The 14,482-nt window shown below is 41.7% G+C and overlaps 1 protein-coding gene across 1 annotated transcript in view; it reads left to right on the forward strand.

Annotated features, from left to right (window-relative positions):
- Window positions 1-14,482, forward strand: part of LOC110951215 (disintegrin and metalloproteinase domain-containing protein 12) — an 82,800-nt gene that overhangs the window by 5,899 nt on the left and 62,419 nt on the right. Inside the window, exons 2-3 of the mRNA XM_022194183.2 lie at window positions 8,105-8,220; window positions 10,899-10,972. Coding sequence (XP_022049875.1) covers window positions 8,105-8,220; window positions 10,899-10,972 — 190 coding nt within the window. The remainder of the gene's footprint in view (window positions 1-8,104; window positions 8,221-10,898; window positions 10,973-14,482) is intronic.

Raw genomic sequence — 14,482 nt, forward strand, 5'->3', positions numbered from 1 at the left:
TTCATGCATTTCTAAGTCAAATGCACAAAATATTAAATAGGGAGCACAAATTACTTAATTCCCTCCATGACATCTCCCAGGATCCATATGTTTGCAAAGCCAGGAAACCCCTAATATTTTCCATTTCGCTGTTAATTAGTGATTTAAAATAAACAGAACTGGTACTTATTAACATTAGTGCTGCATTATATTCCGAAGATGAACTAACTGACTGATCAAATACCAGTTTCTTTGGTATTCCAGCTCCATCAAACGCTCACATCGGCCTTTGTTGTTGTAATCCTTGAGCTCTTTTTTTGGGCGGCTTTGAACGTGCGCCAGGCATGTGCTTCCTATGACAGAGAGCAGTTCCACCGAGCTGTAAATTAAATCCGTCATAGGAACCACATTAATGAGCTTTCACACAGCTCTGCCTTTAGAAGCCGTCTGACTCTGACCTTCGTTGCTAAGGCATATAGGGACCATGCCAGGCGCCGAGCACAAGTCGAGAGGGCGTAACGGTGTCACCCAGTCGGGGGCGTAACGGAGCTGGTTTCTCGGACAACATTAACCCCCTGCTGAGCTGAGGGGAGATTTTTCTTTTTTTTCTCTTTTCTTTTTGCTGCTCCATCTATTTCCTGTAGAATAGTTATGTGCTGGTGTGACAGTAAATGAGTTAAAAATACAAGAGACAAAGAATGAAGTAGAGCGCACACAAAGGAGCTATTTACCAGTAGAGGGAGCAGAGTGTTAAACGGTTTGATTATGACCTTAAATATGCTGCAAAAAACATTATCCGCCAATAAATGCAGCCATTAACAACTCTCATTGCCGTGGCTTTTGACATGCTGCTACCTTATTAGATTTAATTTAAGGAGGCCCTGTTTCCAGTATGTGCGGATTCCTATTACCATGATGTCACCTACAGGTTTGTGTGTTTCCTAATGGAACCCCTCAGGGTGTTGACATAATGCCCCCCAACTGGGTCAGATGTTTACCGTGGAGTCGAGCCAAGATTACCAGGCACTTTTCACCTCTTTGCTCTGAAATTCATCCTGAACTGTGGCTCCGGTAACAAATTACAAGGTAACAAGGTGACGAGTGGTCATTAGGGTCATCATCATCATTAGGGCCTGTTTGGAAACGTGAGACTTTGTCGCTTTTCGCTGCTTCCTGTCACGTGGAGCTACAAGAAATAATCATTTTCATTATGTGGATTACTTTTAAGCTTAGAAAATGTAAAAAAAATTGTGATAATGCAACATTTAAGAGCCCAAGGTGGTGCTTTTTTGGCTGATCAATAGTTCTAAGGATGGTTTTTTTTTTTTTTTTTTTTTTTTTACAAAGAAGGACACAGAAAGAAAAAGAAAAAAACAGAGAATTCAATCCTAACATGTAAGACACTGGAGCCCGTAACAGTGTTATGCTCGATTTCGATTTTGGACTCTATAAACACAAGGTGGCCATTTTTTGTTCTGTTTGACATTTTGTTTTATGAAGAATTAATCGATGAATCTAAAAATATCAACAGAATAGTCAATACTTACAATTATGATTAGTCACAGGGCCAGAGAAGATGATTAGGGAGAGACGGAGATAAGGAAAAGGCAGCAAAGTTCATTGCTTTTGTCTCCAAGGTCATTTATGAAAGACTGTCTGCTTGATGGGTCTTCCTCTCATCACCATTCTCTTTGAATTAGAGTAATTTGCCCACTCTGGGGATAAATTGAGTTCGTGATATGCCTGTCAATCACCCATTAATAAATGAACAATAGCCATAAACATTAACCAAGTTTTTCCCCCCATGGGCTGATGTCAGAGCCAACTTTTGGCTCAGAAACTTTGCTGGCTCATGTCAGCGTTCTGATTAAAGACATTGAACGACTGCGGACACATGCTCTTGAAGCAGTAAAAGTGACCGTTTTATTAGATTTGCTTTATCAAGAACACACGTCCATATGGAACCAAGGAGACCAGTGTTTTCTGTTTTTTATGGCTTTTTTGCTATGTTGTGTCATAGCTCTGCTCAAAGTAAGCCAAATTAAACTCATCACTCTACCCTAATTAATTCCACATGCTCTTATTTCGGGTCCACTTTTTTCTGCAGATTTGAGTTGTAACCTAAATAACACGTGTTGGAAGAAGTATGCAGATCTTTTACTTAAGTTAACACAAATATTTAATTACAACCTGCATGAAACTGTTTGGAAAAGTTAAGTGTTGTAACTGTTCAAGGTGGAGCTAATCTTGAATGTCTTTATATATTATTAGATACTTCAAACCAGTGGTTCCCAAACTAGACCTCCAACTGTCACAAACTAAATCTAAAGGCTCACCAATAATGGTAGGAATGAATCACTGAGCTTAAAATTTCTTAAAATATCTCTTTACTAGTTGATTTAACTCATAAAAGCTCATCTTTCTTATACGTTTTTTTTCCACGTGAAGTACCCCTTCCTGCTTTAAATTAGCCTAGATGTAACTCTACACTATTGCTTCCTGTAGAATGCAAGAATCTACAAAGTCTCTGCATCTTTTTCAACCCATAACTTTCCAGTCGCTGCAGCCAGAGCACACCAGTTCACCTACAAGTCTGCTTAAACACTGCAAAATTACTGTACGCAATGGAAAGTTGTAATATTGGAGAAAGTAAGCCATAAATTGTACAACTGGAATACGAGTTTGAGATGAATAATGATGCAGAAAGCTGCATCCTGCAAGTTTACAGGATTAGCTCTTAAGGTTTGTTGCGTATGAAACCCTGGATGTTTGAATCTGTGTTTTTCAGACGGTCATTGGTATACTGCAGTTTCTGGGTGGAAATGCTCAGACATGGTGTTGACTGCTTATTCCACTCATGTTACGTCTTCTAGAATATAAAGAAAAAAGATCATATAGACATGTTACCAAGGTAAAAAAAAATAATTTCACTGCAGAGGCACTTTTAAATTGTACAATGTGACCAGCTAACAGCAGGTTAAAAATCAGCAACAGTTCAAGTTAGTTTTTGTGTCAGGTCTGGTAGAGTTCAGCCTTGGTGCCACATTTAGATCCCAACTGCAATGGCAAAGCAAAATCTCCCAAGAGTCATGGTAGCATTTAGGCCCAGTCGGCGAAGTCAAAAAGACTTGTTTCTGGGAAAACATTATTTTCCAGAAAGACTGTCAGGCGTTTCTCTGCCCAGCAACATTAAGGATACTGTTTGGAGAAAAACATTGTGATTGGAATACAGAAAAGGGGAAACACTTTTGGAACCAGCAACCACTCCCAAGTCGAAGGGAATTCATTGTTTGAAGTAACTTTTAACAGCTTATGGACATTTCAAACACGGCATGACAAAGACGCTCAGCAACATGGAAGACTTTTTTATGTAAGGTGGTGTTCATTTTCTAAACATGTTGCTTGTTTTTTATTTAAAATTGGAAGAGTCGCCACTAACCAAAGCTGACAGATATGGATTGATGTTCAATAAAGCCTCAAAATGAAGTGGAGCAGAAATCCAATATATCCTTCAGAAGCGGCAAAAAATGGAAATACTCAAGTAAAGGACAGGAGCCTCAAAATGGCACTTCAAAGTATAGGACTTGAATTAATGCTCTTACTGACTTTTCATCACTGGTAAACACTTTGGAACACATTTAGAAAACAATGCCTGAAGCATGTGTCCTTCACGCTTGTTTTTCTACCATTCGAGGGATTTCGCTCGCCAAAATCTCCTTCAAGCTGTCAAAGGTGTTGTTTTTCATTTTAAATCTGATATTTTCAAGATCGCAAAGAATTGCCGTCACAGTGACTTTGCAGTGTGTCCTTGTGTGCTTTTCCAGTGCCAGTCATCAGGCTAAGAATGACTGTCATCTGGAGTGTCTTGTATTGATGTGCGCACGTATGTGAAGCCTTGTATCCCATCTCTGTGCGCACGTAGGGGGGCAGGGCCTCATCAAGTGTGCAGATGAAAAGAACAGCAAGACATTTGTGTTGGAAAAATCAAAGATTGCTATGAATACATTATTACATGGATGCCAGTCAAGGATGGAGTTGTGGTTGGTTTGCGAGAAACCAGGCTCTGGGTTTTAATAAAGCAGTTGTTAATTTGTTTTGGTGGAACAGAGCGAAGGGGAGAGAGGAGCTGGAGCTGTAAAAGAGCAGTGAGAAAGGGTATCTGGAGATCTGCAAAGAACTGAGGAAGGTCATCTGCTCCCTGGGAACAGCAGCTCATAGGCTGCGGAGAAGCGTTTATTTAAGAGTGCTGATAAAACCAGGAAATATTTCATTGTGAAGTACCCTCAGGAAACTTGAAGCTGCACGCGGCTTTAGTTTTATCTGGACAGAGGGTTGGATGTGAAGGTTAAAACTGGCTAAAATTAGACTGAAAAGTGAATGAAATATAGTAATTAAAATTCTGTTCTGAATGTTCTTACCTACATGCCTAATTGATACCTAGATGTCCACAAAAAAAAACTTAATTTTTGATGTACAATTGCTACAAAATTCCAGCCAGGGGTTATGACCACTCTAAGGGGTTTCAAGATTATCAGCAGAGCAGATGGAGAAAGCAAACAGTGATTTTACAACTATAGTTATATTTAGGGATGGTAATCTGTGTCTGTTGGTCAGTGATGAAAAAGTCCAGAGAGGGCCACTATAAAAAGCCAAAACCATATTTAATTTAAATTTTGCTCCTCTTGTCTTTGAAGTGGTCTCTAGTGCTGCGTCACATCGCCCCAAGCACTCCTGCCAAGTTCCTGTTCTGGAAAATGTCAGATGCACTTTTGTGATTTCACTATGGATTTCAAACTCGTGCAGACAACAAACAAATTCAGATGTCAAACTGACCCAACCATCGTTGCTGATGTGAACCGCTGGGTCTATGGCTATGACTCAGCAGTCTTAGTGTAAGAGTCTGCTGTCTCCAAGACTGGAGAGGGTGGATCACGTTAGCAACGCAACCACGAGCACGCTGATTGTTTTGTGCAACATTTACAGGGGTGTGCACCTTGAATTCGTCACACAGGGTCAGACTATTAATGCCAGGTTCTGCCATAATGTCCTAAAGCAACTTCTTGCTCTTCCCTTAAGTGTAATGTAAGTTGAAAAATTGCAGTTTTGACACAGTGGAGGAGTCCAGCAGAAGTTTAGAGTGCTCCAAATGTGGCAGTTGCACTGCGAGCAATGTATCGTTGCACAAAAGGACTACTTCAAAGTTGACAGTTTTCAAATTTCAGTTAGGTTTTTGCTTTTTATTGCCAAAGTCTCTAACTCTTTGATTGCACCCTGTACTCAGATATTTAGCCCAGGTTTTTTTTAGCACGTTTGCACCATTTGATGCGCAAAATATGTTACAGTAGTTTACATTTTTTGTGTAAATTTTATTTATATAGCACCAATTCACAACAGATGTCATCTCATAGCACTTCACATACTAACTTGAAAACCTTAAAAATTTAAACAGAGCTCCTAACAGTTCCCTTTGGATCCTCTTTGAGCAAGCACTTGGTGACTGTGTGAACAAGCCCCCCAACAACCCTCCATTTTACCAGGAAAAAAAAAGAAACTCAGACAGAACCGCTGTTCACTAGCTTCACTTCAACTGGTCAATAATGTACACTATTGGTGTGTAAATCAACCAAACAGTGGCTGTACGTACAGAGTACACAATTGTACATATTTTTTTCTTAACACTGCTGCAAGGGAATGTCAGATTTATTGCTCATTCGCTCACAGGTCTGTATCACATTTCCATCATCCACCAGCAAACACACACATGCACACACAGTCACGTACACTGACATACAGTCCACCCATCTAGCATTGGCTTTATTGAGGCAATATAAATGGCACAAGCTCTCCTTGTGTACACTGGAGCATAAAGGGAGGTGATCATGGCCAGAACTCTGCTTTATTAAGACCTCTGTTTACACTTTCCTTTATTGAACGTATAAATAAGGCTTGGGATCCTGGTGCCACTTTTACCACTCCCTTAATGCTGCTGGTGGCTCTTAAAACATTCTCGCTAACAAAAGCCACTTACACGCTGCGCTCGCCACCGCCCTGCCACGCTCCAGCTTTACCAAATGTCTCTCCTCTGAAGCATGTGGAAAAGAAATGAGCCCGCAGACTATTTCCACTAATATAATGCCATTTATAAGCGGGAATTAAACCTCACAGCACACCACATTAACAAAATGGTTATTGACTTGCGGACTTTGAAGTGGAGGAACCAAACGCTGCACGGTCCTCATCTTCAAAGTTGGTGCCACAGAAAAATGCGATGGCCGTTCCATGTGTGTGTATGTTGGCTTCATAAATGGGCTAAACCGCAATGTGGATTTGACCTTTCTCTGTCAAACATTCCCACTGTTTCCCCACATCATGTGTTTTGTTTATCCGTCCGTACTTTTCTCAGAGGTTGTCTCATGCGCTGCCTTACTCAGCACGGCCACCTCCCCCAGACGGTGTGGTTTTTCCGGGACTAATGAGGGTAGAAATCTTCCCTCCGCTGCTGTGTGTTAGTGTGTGCGTGATGCCGTCCCGTCCTTGCCGGAGCCTGCTTCTCATCATGAGGCTGGGCGAGGACTGCTGAGCTGGTCACCCCTGGCTCTCCGCTATCAGCTGGAATGGCTGCGTGATGAACTCCAGAGTGGCGGTGGTATCCTCAGAGGATAACCAGAACAAAGCTCAGCTGGGGAGCGTTGTGCCTGACCTGGGTTATTAATGCTGGATAATAAGCAGACTCAGCAATTTCAGGGCAGATGAGTCATTTTCAGAGAAGGCAAGAAGGGGATGTGGAACCCCCCCATCCCTGCCGAATCTGCTGGTAATAATAATCCGCGATGAGTATATTCCCCCGAGTGCGCTTTGTGTTTATATGTGTTTAAAAAGTGATTGAAAAGTTCAAAACATACCATAAATTAGGCTCAGACCACACGCGTAACTTCTCACAAGTCCACTGACATCACCGTTAAATCCAAATCTGTTTCCCTGCTGTTTGGAAACGCTCGATGGAGCATCACAGGGAGAAAACAGACAAAAAAACAAGCAAACATTTGATTTAGTATGTTTGCACTGAAACAAATGGTGCTAACAACCCCTGCTGTTTTAGTAAGAGACCCAAGCTAGAAAATAACTTCCCCGCTGCAGGGAGCTGATTACTGCAGGATCCCTGTTACCAATGTCCTCCAGTAGCTGCTGCACTGTCTGTGCGCTCATGATGTGCAACTTAGAAGAGCTTCTTTTCTCACTTAAAGGCAGTAAGGTTTTGCTCGGGGTAGAGGCCGCTTTCCCACCCCTTCATCTCCTGGCAGCACGCTCGGGGAGGTCAGCACTGGATTTGGGGGATGAATGTATTGTTAAATGACTGGCAAACGCAGCGGGGTTCCAAGTGTTGTAGCCATTCGGAGGCTCAGTTAACACCCTGTCAGAACAGTGAGAGAGGAGATAAAAGCGTGCTGGGAACAATGCCCCAAAGCTACGTCTAATCCCTACACTGCATCCTGGACACTAGCCCTGCGTTAGGAGTTATCACAGCAGCAGCAGCAACCCGAGCTCCTCTTCCTTCCTTCAAAACTCTCCATTCCTCAACAACTATGGAGATTTATGCGGCTTGAGTGGCAGAGGGGGGTGGTTCCGGTTTCACCAGAGGCTACCAATTCTCATAGCTTGATGTGCTGTTTAGTGGTGCTGCATTCATGTCTTTATGGCTCTGTTCAGCTGATAGCCTATAAAAAGGAGGTGAACATACGCTCAGGAACGCCTTGGATGTAATGGACGTGGCATTTTGTCACCGTAGATAATTGCTAGTTATTTCAAACACATACGTCCGGAGAGTGTTATTTGTGTGCTGTGACACAGAAACACAATCACGGTGTTTGCATATGAGATGGCTTTTAAGTGACAATTGCAGCTGCTGCTGTCAGGTTGTGTTCCGATGTTGTTCATCAAAGGCTCACATTTATTATCTTTACAAATGTTTGGAATAAAATCATTTTGAAAAAGCTCTTGGAGTTTGTGTCCTCAATGGTTGTTTGGGACATTGTTGGGTTTTACTTAAGTGGAGAGAAAATAGGGTACAGAACACTTTGAAGTTTTTTTTTTTCTGTATTCTCATGTGTCTTTTTTTCTTTTACAGGGAGTCTTTTGAGCACGAGTGTTCAACACAGACCAAAGCAGAAACACTATGGGACTACTGTACCTCTGCAGCTCGTTGGACAAGACTGGAAACCAATCAGCCAGCTCAAATCCCAGGTAGGGAACAGCAGCTGAAAATGTTTCAATTTAGTTTTAATTTAGCTTCTATTTGTCTGTCCCACACTGGTCCATAAAGCTTGATCAAAGGTCAAAATGTCCACTTCAGCTCAAGAAAAATCTAAAAGTGAGACTCCCTCCTCCAGAAGATGAAGGCTGCACACACTCTGCTTGCATCGCCATCAGATCTAGTGCGACTTTTATTTCCAGAATCCAACAGGTACATTGTGTTTGCGCGAACACATTCATGACGATGATTCATAAATCCTTTTGTTTTTAATGATGGCTTGGCCCTCAGCCTCACGCCAGCCTCAGGGCAAACTTTCAATTTTCAGTCCCACTACTGGGAAGGCTCTTAGAATAGCAGCATTGTCGGTGTGCATATTAGTTGTGTTGGGCAGCCATGTGGAGCTTGAAGTAAAACTTTTCAAATGAAGGTGCAACATGAAACTTGTTGATTTTGCAACACTTACATCTGCATTAAATCAGGTTTTACTTTGCATTTTAAATTTCCAAGGATCCAGCTCATCAGGTGTCTTCAACATGAGCTGTGAAAATGAAAGACTGCAAAATTTTTCCTCTTTGACTAGGATAACTGAACTAGATTGTTCAGATTTCTCACGAGGGCTCAACAATTAATTGATTTCAAGTTGAAGTTGCAATTGGAAACAAGCTGCATTCAGGCTAGACGAGATGTATATTGAACTGGAACTTAACTTTAAAAAATACCTCAAATCATATTAGACTATTTGTCAGAAAAATTACAAGAAGACATTTTCCTCTAAATGCCATTCAATTTAGGGGTTCAATTCTACCCCTCGTTGGGAGTAGAGATGTCCGATATTGCTTTTTTTTTTTTTGCCAGTAACCGATATGTCAGTATTGTCCAGCTCTCAATTTCCGATTCCGATATTTACCCACACCGATACCGGTATATGTGGGCTTTCCAAACCACAGATGTATTGTTAGTCAGGCACAGCAAGCTTGTTACTGGAACCACACTTGTTTGCACACTTTACAACGCAATTTGATGATGTGATCATTTGTAAATGCCAGAGAATTCCAGGCATTATTTTATCGGTTTTCATGATAGGCAAAAAATATCATAACGATACTGACCGATATTGCATTTTTATGCCAATATGGAGCCAGTAATATCGGTGGGCAGATATCATCAAACATCCCTGTTTGGAAGTTATTTAAATTTAATGCAAACCTAAGTAAAAAAAATTAGCTGAAAATTAGTGAAAATTTCAGGTTTTGGCTTAGCTACTTGGTCTATCGCGGTTTAAATCTAATAAACTCTGCTTGAACCAAAAGTCAGCTAAGTTCAAGTGTGTTCACCCACATACAGTAATACTGAAACAGCAGTCATTGCTTCTTTATTGAGTTCTTATTTCAAACACAGACAGCTGTAACATTTCTGCGTCTTAGAAAAGGGAGAAAACACTCAACAACCCAGAGGAACATTAATGAAATGTTTGAAATCTGTGATCCTTGGCTCTGTTTGGTGTTCTAATCCCAGACTCTATCAAAAGAAAATATGTGGCTGCCAGGCAGTTCTAAAAACACAGCTTGAGCTTCCAGGTTGTGTTATTGACTCAATTCATTTGTGAATTAATTTGTTCTGGCTTAACCAAACAGACACGGTGCCACAAGGTTTCTTTGGGATGCTATTACCCAAAAGACAAAACAAAAAAACCTCAGATCAGTGAATTAAAGAACAATGAAGGTGAAACGGAGTGCTAATTTAAATATATACCTCCTTAATAAGAAATCTGCAGTGCACTGTTTGTATTTCCTTAAAAATGGCAGTAAACACGAGTCAAATCGTGCAGATGGAAACCTGTCTGGACTAAAAAATAGCATTAAGTTGAGTCCCTCATGGCTTGGAATGATACTGCCTGAAACCTTAAGTGTTCTGCTTCCATATCCTCTTATGATCCACTAGACATTCTTCTTCACGGGGGGTGATGGATGACTTAACCCAGAGCGCTGCTCTTTGCTGCGGCTGACCCAGATTGAACTGTATGTGTCAGATGTGTGTGTGTGTGTGTGTGTGTTTTGGTGGTTGCCAAGCGATATGGAGAATGTGAGACAGTGGAGGATTTTTTTGTACGATTCTGTGCAAGAGAGTTTATATATGTGCGTGTGTGTGTGTGTGTGTGTGTGTGTGCATATGTATGTGTGTGTTGTTGCACAGCGTGACTGGCAGAAGTGATATATACGACCTCGTGCCACTTCATCTGACTCTAACAGAGACACACGGTCGCTCCCGGCGTTCTAACTCGGGGGTGCCAACACTCATGGCTCTCTGCGGGATTAATGTCAAATGGAACAGAAACATAAAGCTAATCCTCTCAGCTCTTGTTCTAAGATACAAAGTAGCTTCATGAGGATTTCCGACTGCTCTCATCAATTGAAAACAGCCGTCTCGGGTTGTTTTCTCACAGCTCTTTGTGGCTGTAGTTTCATCAGGACCAGAATAAAAAGGTTTTAAGACCCGCTTGCCTGCTTTGTGTTTTATTGCCACACACAGCAGCAGTGATTTGATTCATCATGTTGAATGGTGTTAGCCAATGCTGCAACATCTGAACAGAAACCATCTTTGTTCGATCAAAGCGCTCCTTGACTTCCTCCAGAATGAATCTTTCTCATCCCTTCTCTTGTCTCTTCAGAGCCACCCTGCATCACTGAAGCTCCTGATTGAGGCGGAAGGTGAGCAGCTGCTCCTGGCTCTGGAGAAAAATGAGTAAGTGTTCCTCCATTCATACTTGGCCTGAGCTCATAACTGAGTGCTTTCTGGAGTACAAATAGGTGGCATATGTGGTGCCCAGGGGCTACAACTGGGGACGTAGCCAGGGAAAAAAGGGAGCGAGGAAGGATTTCTCTTGTTGCACTGCTGGTGTGGGCATGGCATTGGTCTCTGTGCGCTTTGGTCTTTTTGTGTGCTAAAACAAAAGAACTGAAAGAGAGAAAAAAAAATCCTGAATGCATCAGCCAGACATTGATGAAAACCGACATCTTCCTCCCTCTTCTCACTCTATCTTTTCATTTGATCTATTGGCAAAACACAGGGGAGAAGTAGGCTCTGTTTGAACACAGCAGACGCTCAGCACTCTGTGTATTAAGATACTGTCAACACAGCGTCAGTCAAGGGACCGGCGAAGAGGAGGAGGGAACACGATTTGAAAGAGATCAGGTCATCGGCATTGGTACAGTTTGACAGAGATGTAGCTCTGGATGTGTTCGGAGGGGTATTTGTCATCTTTTGCATTTTTCTTTTTTTTTACACAAAGACTGATTCAGTGTGGCCTCATTCGCAGACGGTCTCAGAGTTGAGCGTGCTGCTGAGAAGAATGGGACGTGATTGATGGAGCAATATGTTTTCCATCCAGCTCGGCTGCCACACATGAGCAACCAGGAACAAGCAAAGCTGTCTGTGTGATGGAGAGAAAAAGTGGGGGAGAGGGAAAGCTAAGAGAGGGAGGGAATGGGTTTTTATGCCACTGTCAGCCATGAATCTCACTTGTTTTCCAGACTTAATGTATGTAAATTCCACCTTGCAAACGGTGGGACAAAGCTTTCAACACTAGGAAGGGAAATTTTATGGCTTACCTGCTCTGAAAATATTTTTTATAGGAAATCACGCTCATTCTTTCTGTTGAATATCCCGGCTTTGCACAGGTGGGGGATTTCGCAAAGCTGACTTGCAGACTGTCAAAATTTCACCAGCCGGGAATTACATTTTTATAGCTACAACTATGCCATTTCAAAGTGGGAGCTAAACTTTTCTTCTAGTAATCAGCTGCACTAGAAAACACCTTCCATTCCCTTGTATCATCCAGCAGAGCTGTCACCGTTGTCCCAAAGTATTAAATGTAAAGAGCTCAAACCCGAAGCCAAGAGGAACAAACACCAGATGATGGAGAGGTGCAATCTATATCTTTCTAATGAGCTTGAGCTTGATGGAGAGACTTTACACAAACAAACCTTCGTGCATTCCAAATACCAGTCTGTCAGAATGTGCCGTCAACACTCGCAGCAAGTCTGGAGAAACAAGGCTTAATTACTGGCAAAAAGCTGCTCGGTAATAAGTCAAAATAATTCTTCACAAAACTGGAAATGGAAGCTTCTTTGTGCCTCGAATGTTTGACAAGGCAAAACACATAAAGGACATGGTTTGGAAGAGGATGTGTGTTGATGAGTGTGCTGGCTGGGGCCGGCGCACCGCAGCCAGAACTGAACCTGCTGTGCTGACATTTAGCGAAGGTTCTCGTCTGAGGTTGCTGGCAGACTGGCTGCGTGCCGCTGATGAAATCCAGTTGTTCAAACACAGCAGGCATCTGTAGAGGAGGAGAAGAAAACGATGTGGTCCAGAGCGAAATGATTTGAATTAAACACCCGATTTTATTCTTGTTTTCTCAGGTCTCCTCTAATAAACATCGCTGGCAGTGGTAATGTCAGGGAGATGTGCTGCACTGCTGAACACGGTCGTTTGCGCTGTGCTGAGCGGTGAACATGTTCCGTGTGTCTCAAATCACATCAGATGCCGGCAGGAAAATTTCAATCTGCATGAAATTACTGTATTTTTTGTTTGTTTTCCAGAGATGACAGTTGCTTGTACAAAATTTAAGTCACACTTGTTGAACTCAGTGTATTAAATGCTTGTGCTAAAGCCCAAAAAATAAGAGAAACATTCAAAGCACATCTGTTGAATCCAAGGTTTGAAATAGTCATTTTTGAACCCCAAATGCCAGCTAGTGGAGTCGAAAGGCACCCTTTAAAAAAATCACTAAAATTATACAACTTGTCACAGCCAGAAACCGTGAAAACAGAAGAAATTGCCTCTCTGATGGTCCTTTAACTACTCATTTGAGACCAAATCTAAGCTTAAAAGCATGATATTTCATCAAAATTACTTTAGTTTGCAAGTTTCAATTAAAAAAATGCCAAAATGAAACCATTTCCAGCAAACAGATTCTGTAAAAACAAGTATGAAAATTCTGCATGTTCAAATATTAATCCATTAATGACTCAGCTGTGACTAACACACACGTGACTAAAAATCTGGAACATTTTGGCTGTGACGGACTTATTTTGTAGGTTCCAACTTGACATTTATTGGACTTGTGTTTAAACTTAAAGACCCTTTGTGGTGAAAATTAAGTTTTTATATTGGCAGTGAATCCATGTGGTATTTTTTTTACATGCCAGAAGACACAACTTGAGTATAAGTAAAGGTCTAAATATGTGTTGGTGGGTAAATATTCTGTAGCATCCTCCTATTGACAATTTTAATTTCTAAAAACACAGAAATATTGTAACAGCCACCTTGTCTTTTTGTGTTCCCATAGCATTTTCATACAATATCTGAGAAGATTTGTGCCATTTCCATTGTGTACTTGAAAGAAGTCACAGTTTCCCTCAGTGAAAGTGAGCTGTGTTGTGTCAGTGGCATGGATGACATTTGGAAAGCCCGCAATATGATGAAAACTATTCCTGATTCTTGAAACATGTTGTGTGAGCCAATCTAACGCATTCTTCGGCGCGTCTGCTTCTTGGCATTAAGGGCTGTGGAAGCCGGAGACACAGGCTCCCTCAGATATTTTCTACAGCGGCTGTGGACACACACACTTACAAAGCAGCCTGTTGTCGGGATGGAAAGGGCGCATGCTGCCTGGAGCGAAATGTCAACGCGTGTCAATGTGTGAACTGGCACTTCTAACTGTAGGTCAAAAGAAATGGCTGCCTGGAAGATTTTCAGATTTTCAAACACTGCAACAGAAACACTGCACAGCTCTGCAATGTCATCCAGAGTATCAACATCAAATCAATGCGAATATGTGTCGAGTCAAATCAAGTCTATTGGCCGCTTAGGTGAAAATATCCTCTGGGTGTTGTAAGTTCTCAGATTCACTCAGAGAATTGATTTGGCAGAGGTAATAAGTGCCGAACATCCCCCGCAGAGCACAAGTCCGACTCCATACAGTATCAGTGTCGAATAGATTGTATTGACTTGGATGTAAAGTCCCACTCGCGAGAAATGGACTAAAAATGAAATGCTGCTCCAATAACAAACCACCTGTTTTACTTTCTTAACACATCCATACATGGGTTTTTATATGCTAGAAGACTTATTAGGATGCCTCTTAGGCGATTTCCTTAGGGGGTTTTCCATGCAACTGGGAGGAAACCTCAGGTTAAACTGAGAACTCACTGGAGGGATTACATATCTCATCTGCCCTAAAGATCCCCTAGG

This window comes from Acanthochromis polyacanthus, chromosome 19 (assembly GCF_021347895.1).
Source record: "Acanthochromis polyacanthus isolate Apoly-LR-REF ecotype Palm Island chromosome 19, KAUST_Apoly_ChrSc, whole genome shotgun sequence".
NCBI classification, from domain to species: domain Eukaryota; kingdom Metazoa; phylum Chordata; class Actinopteri; family Pomacentridae; genus Acanthochromis; species Acanthochromis polyacanthus.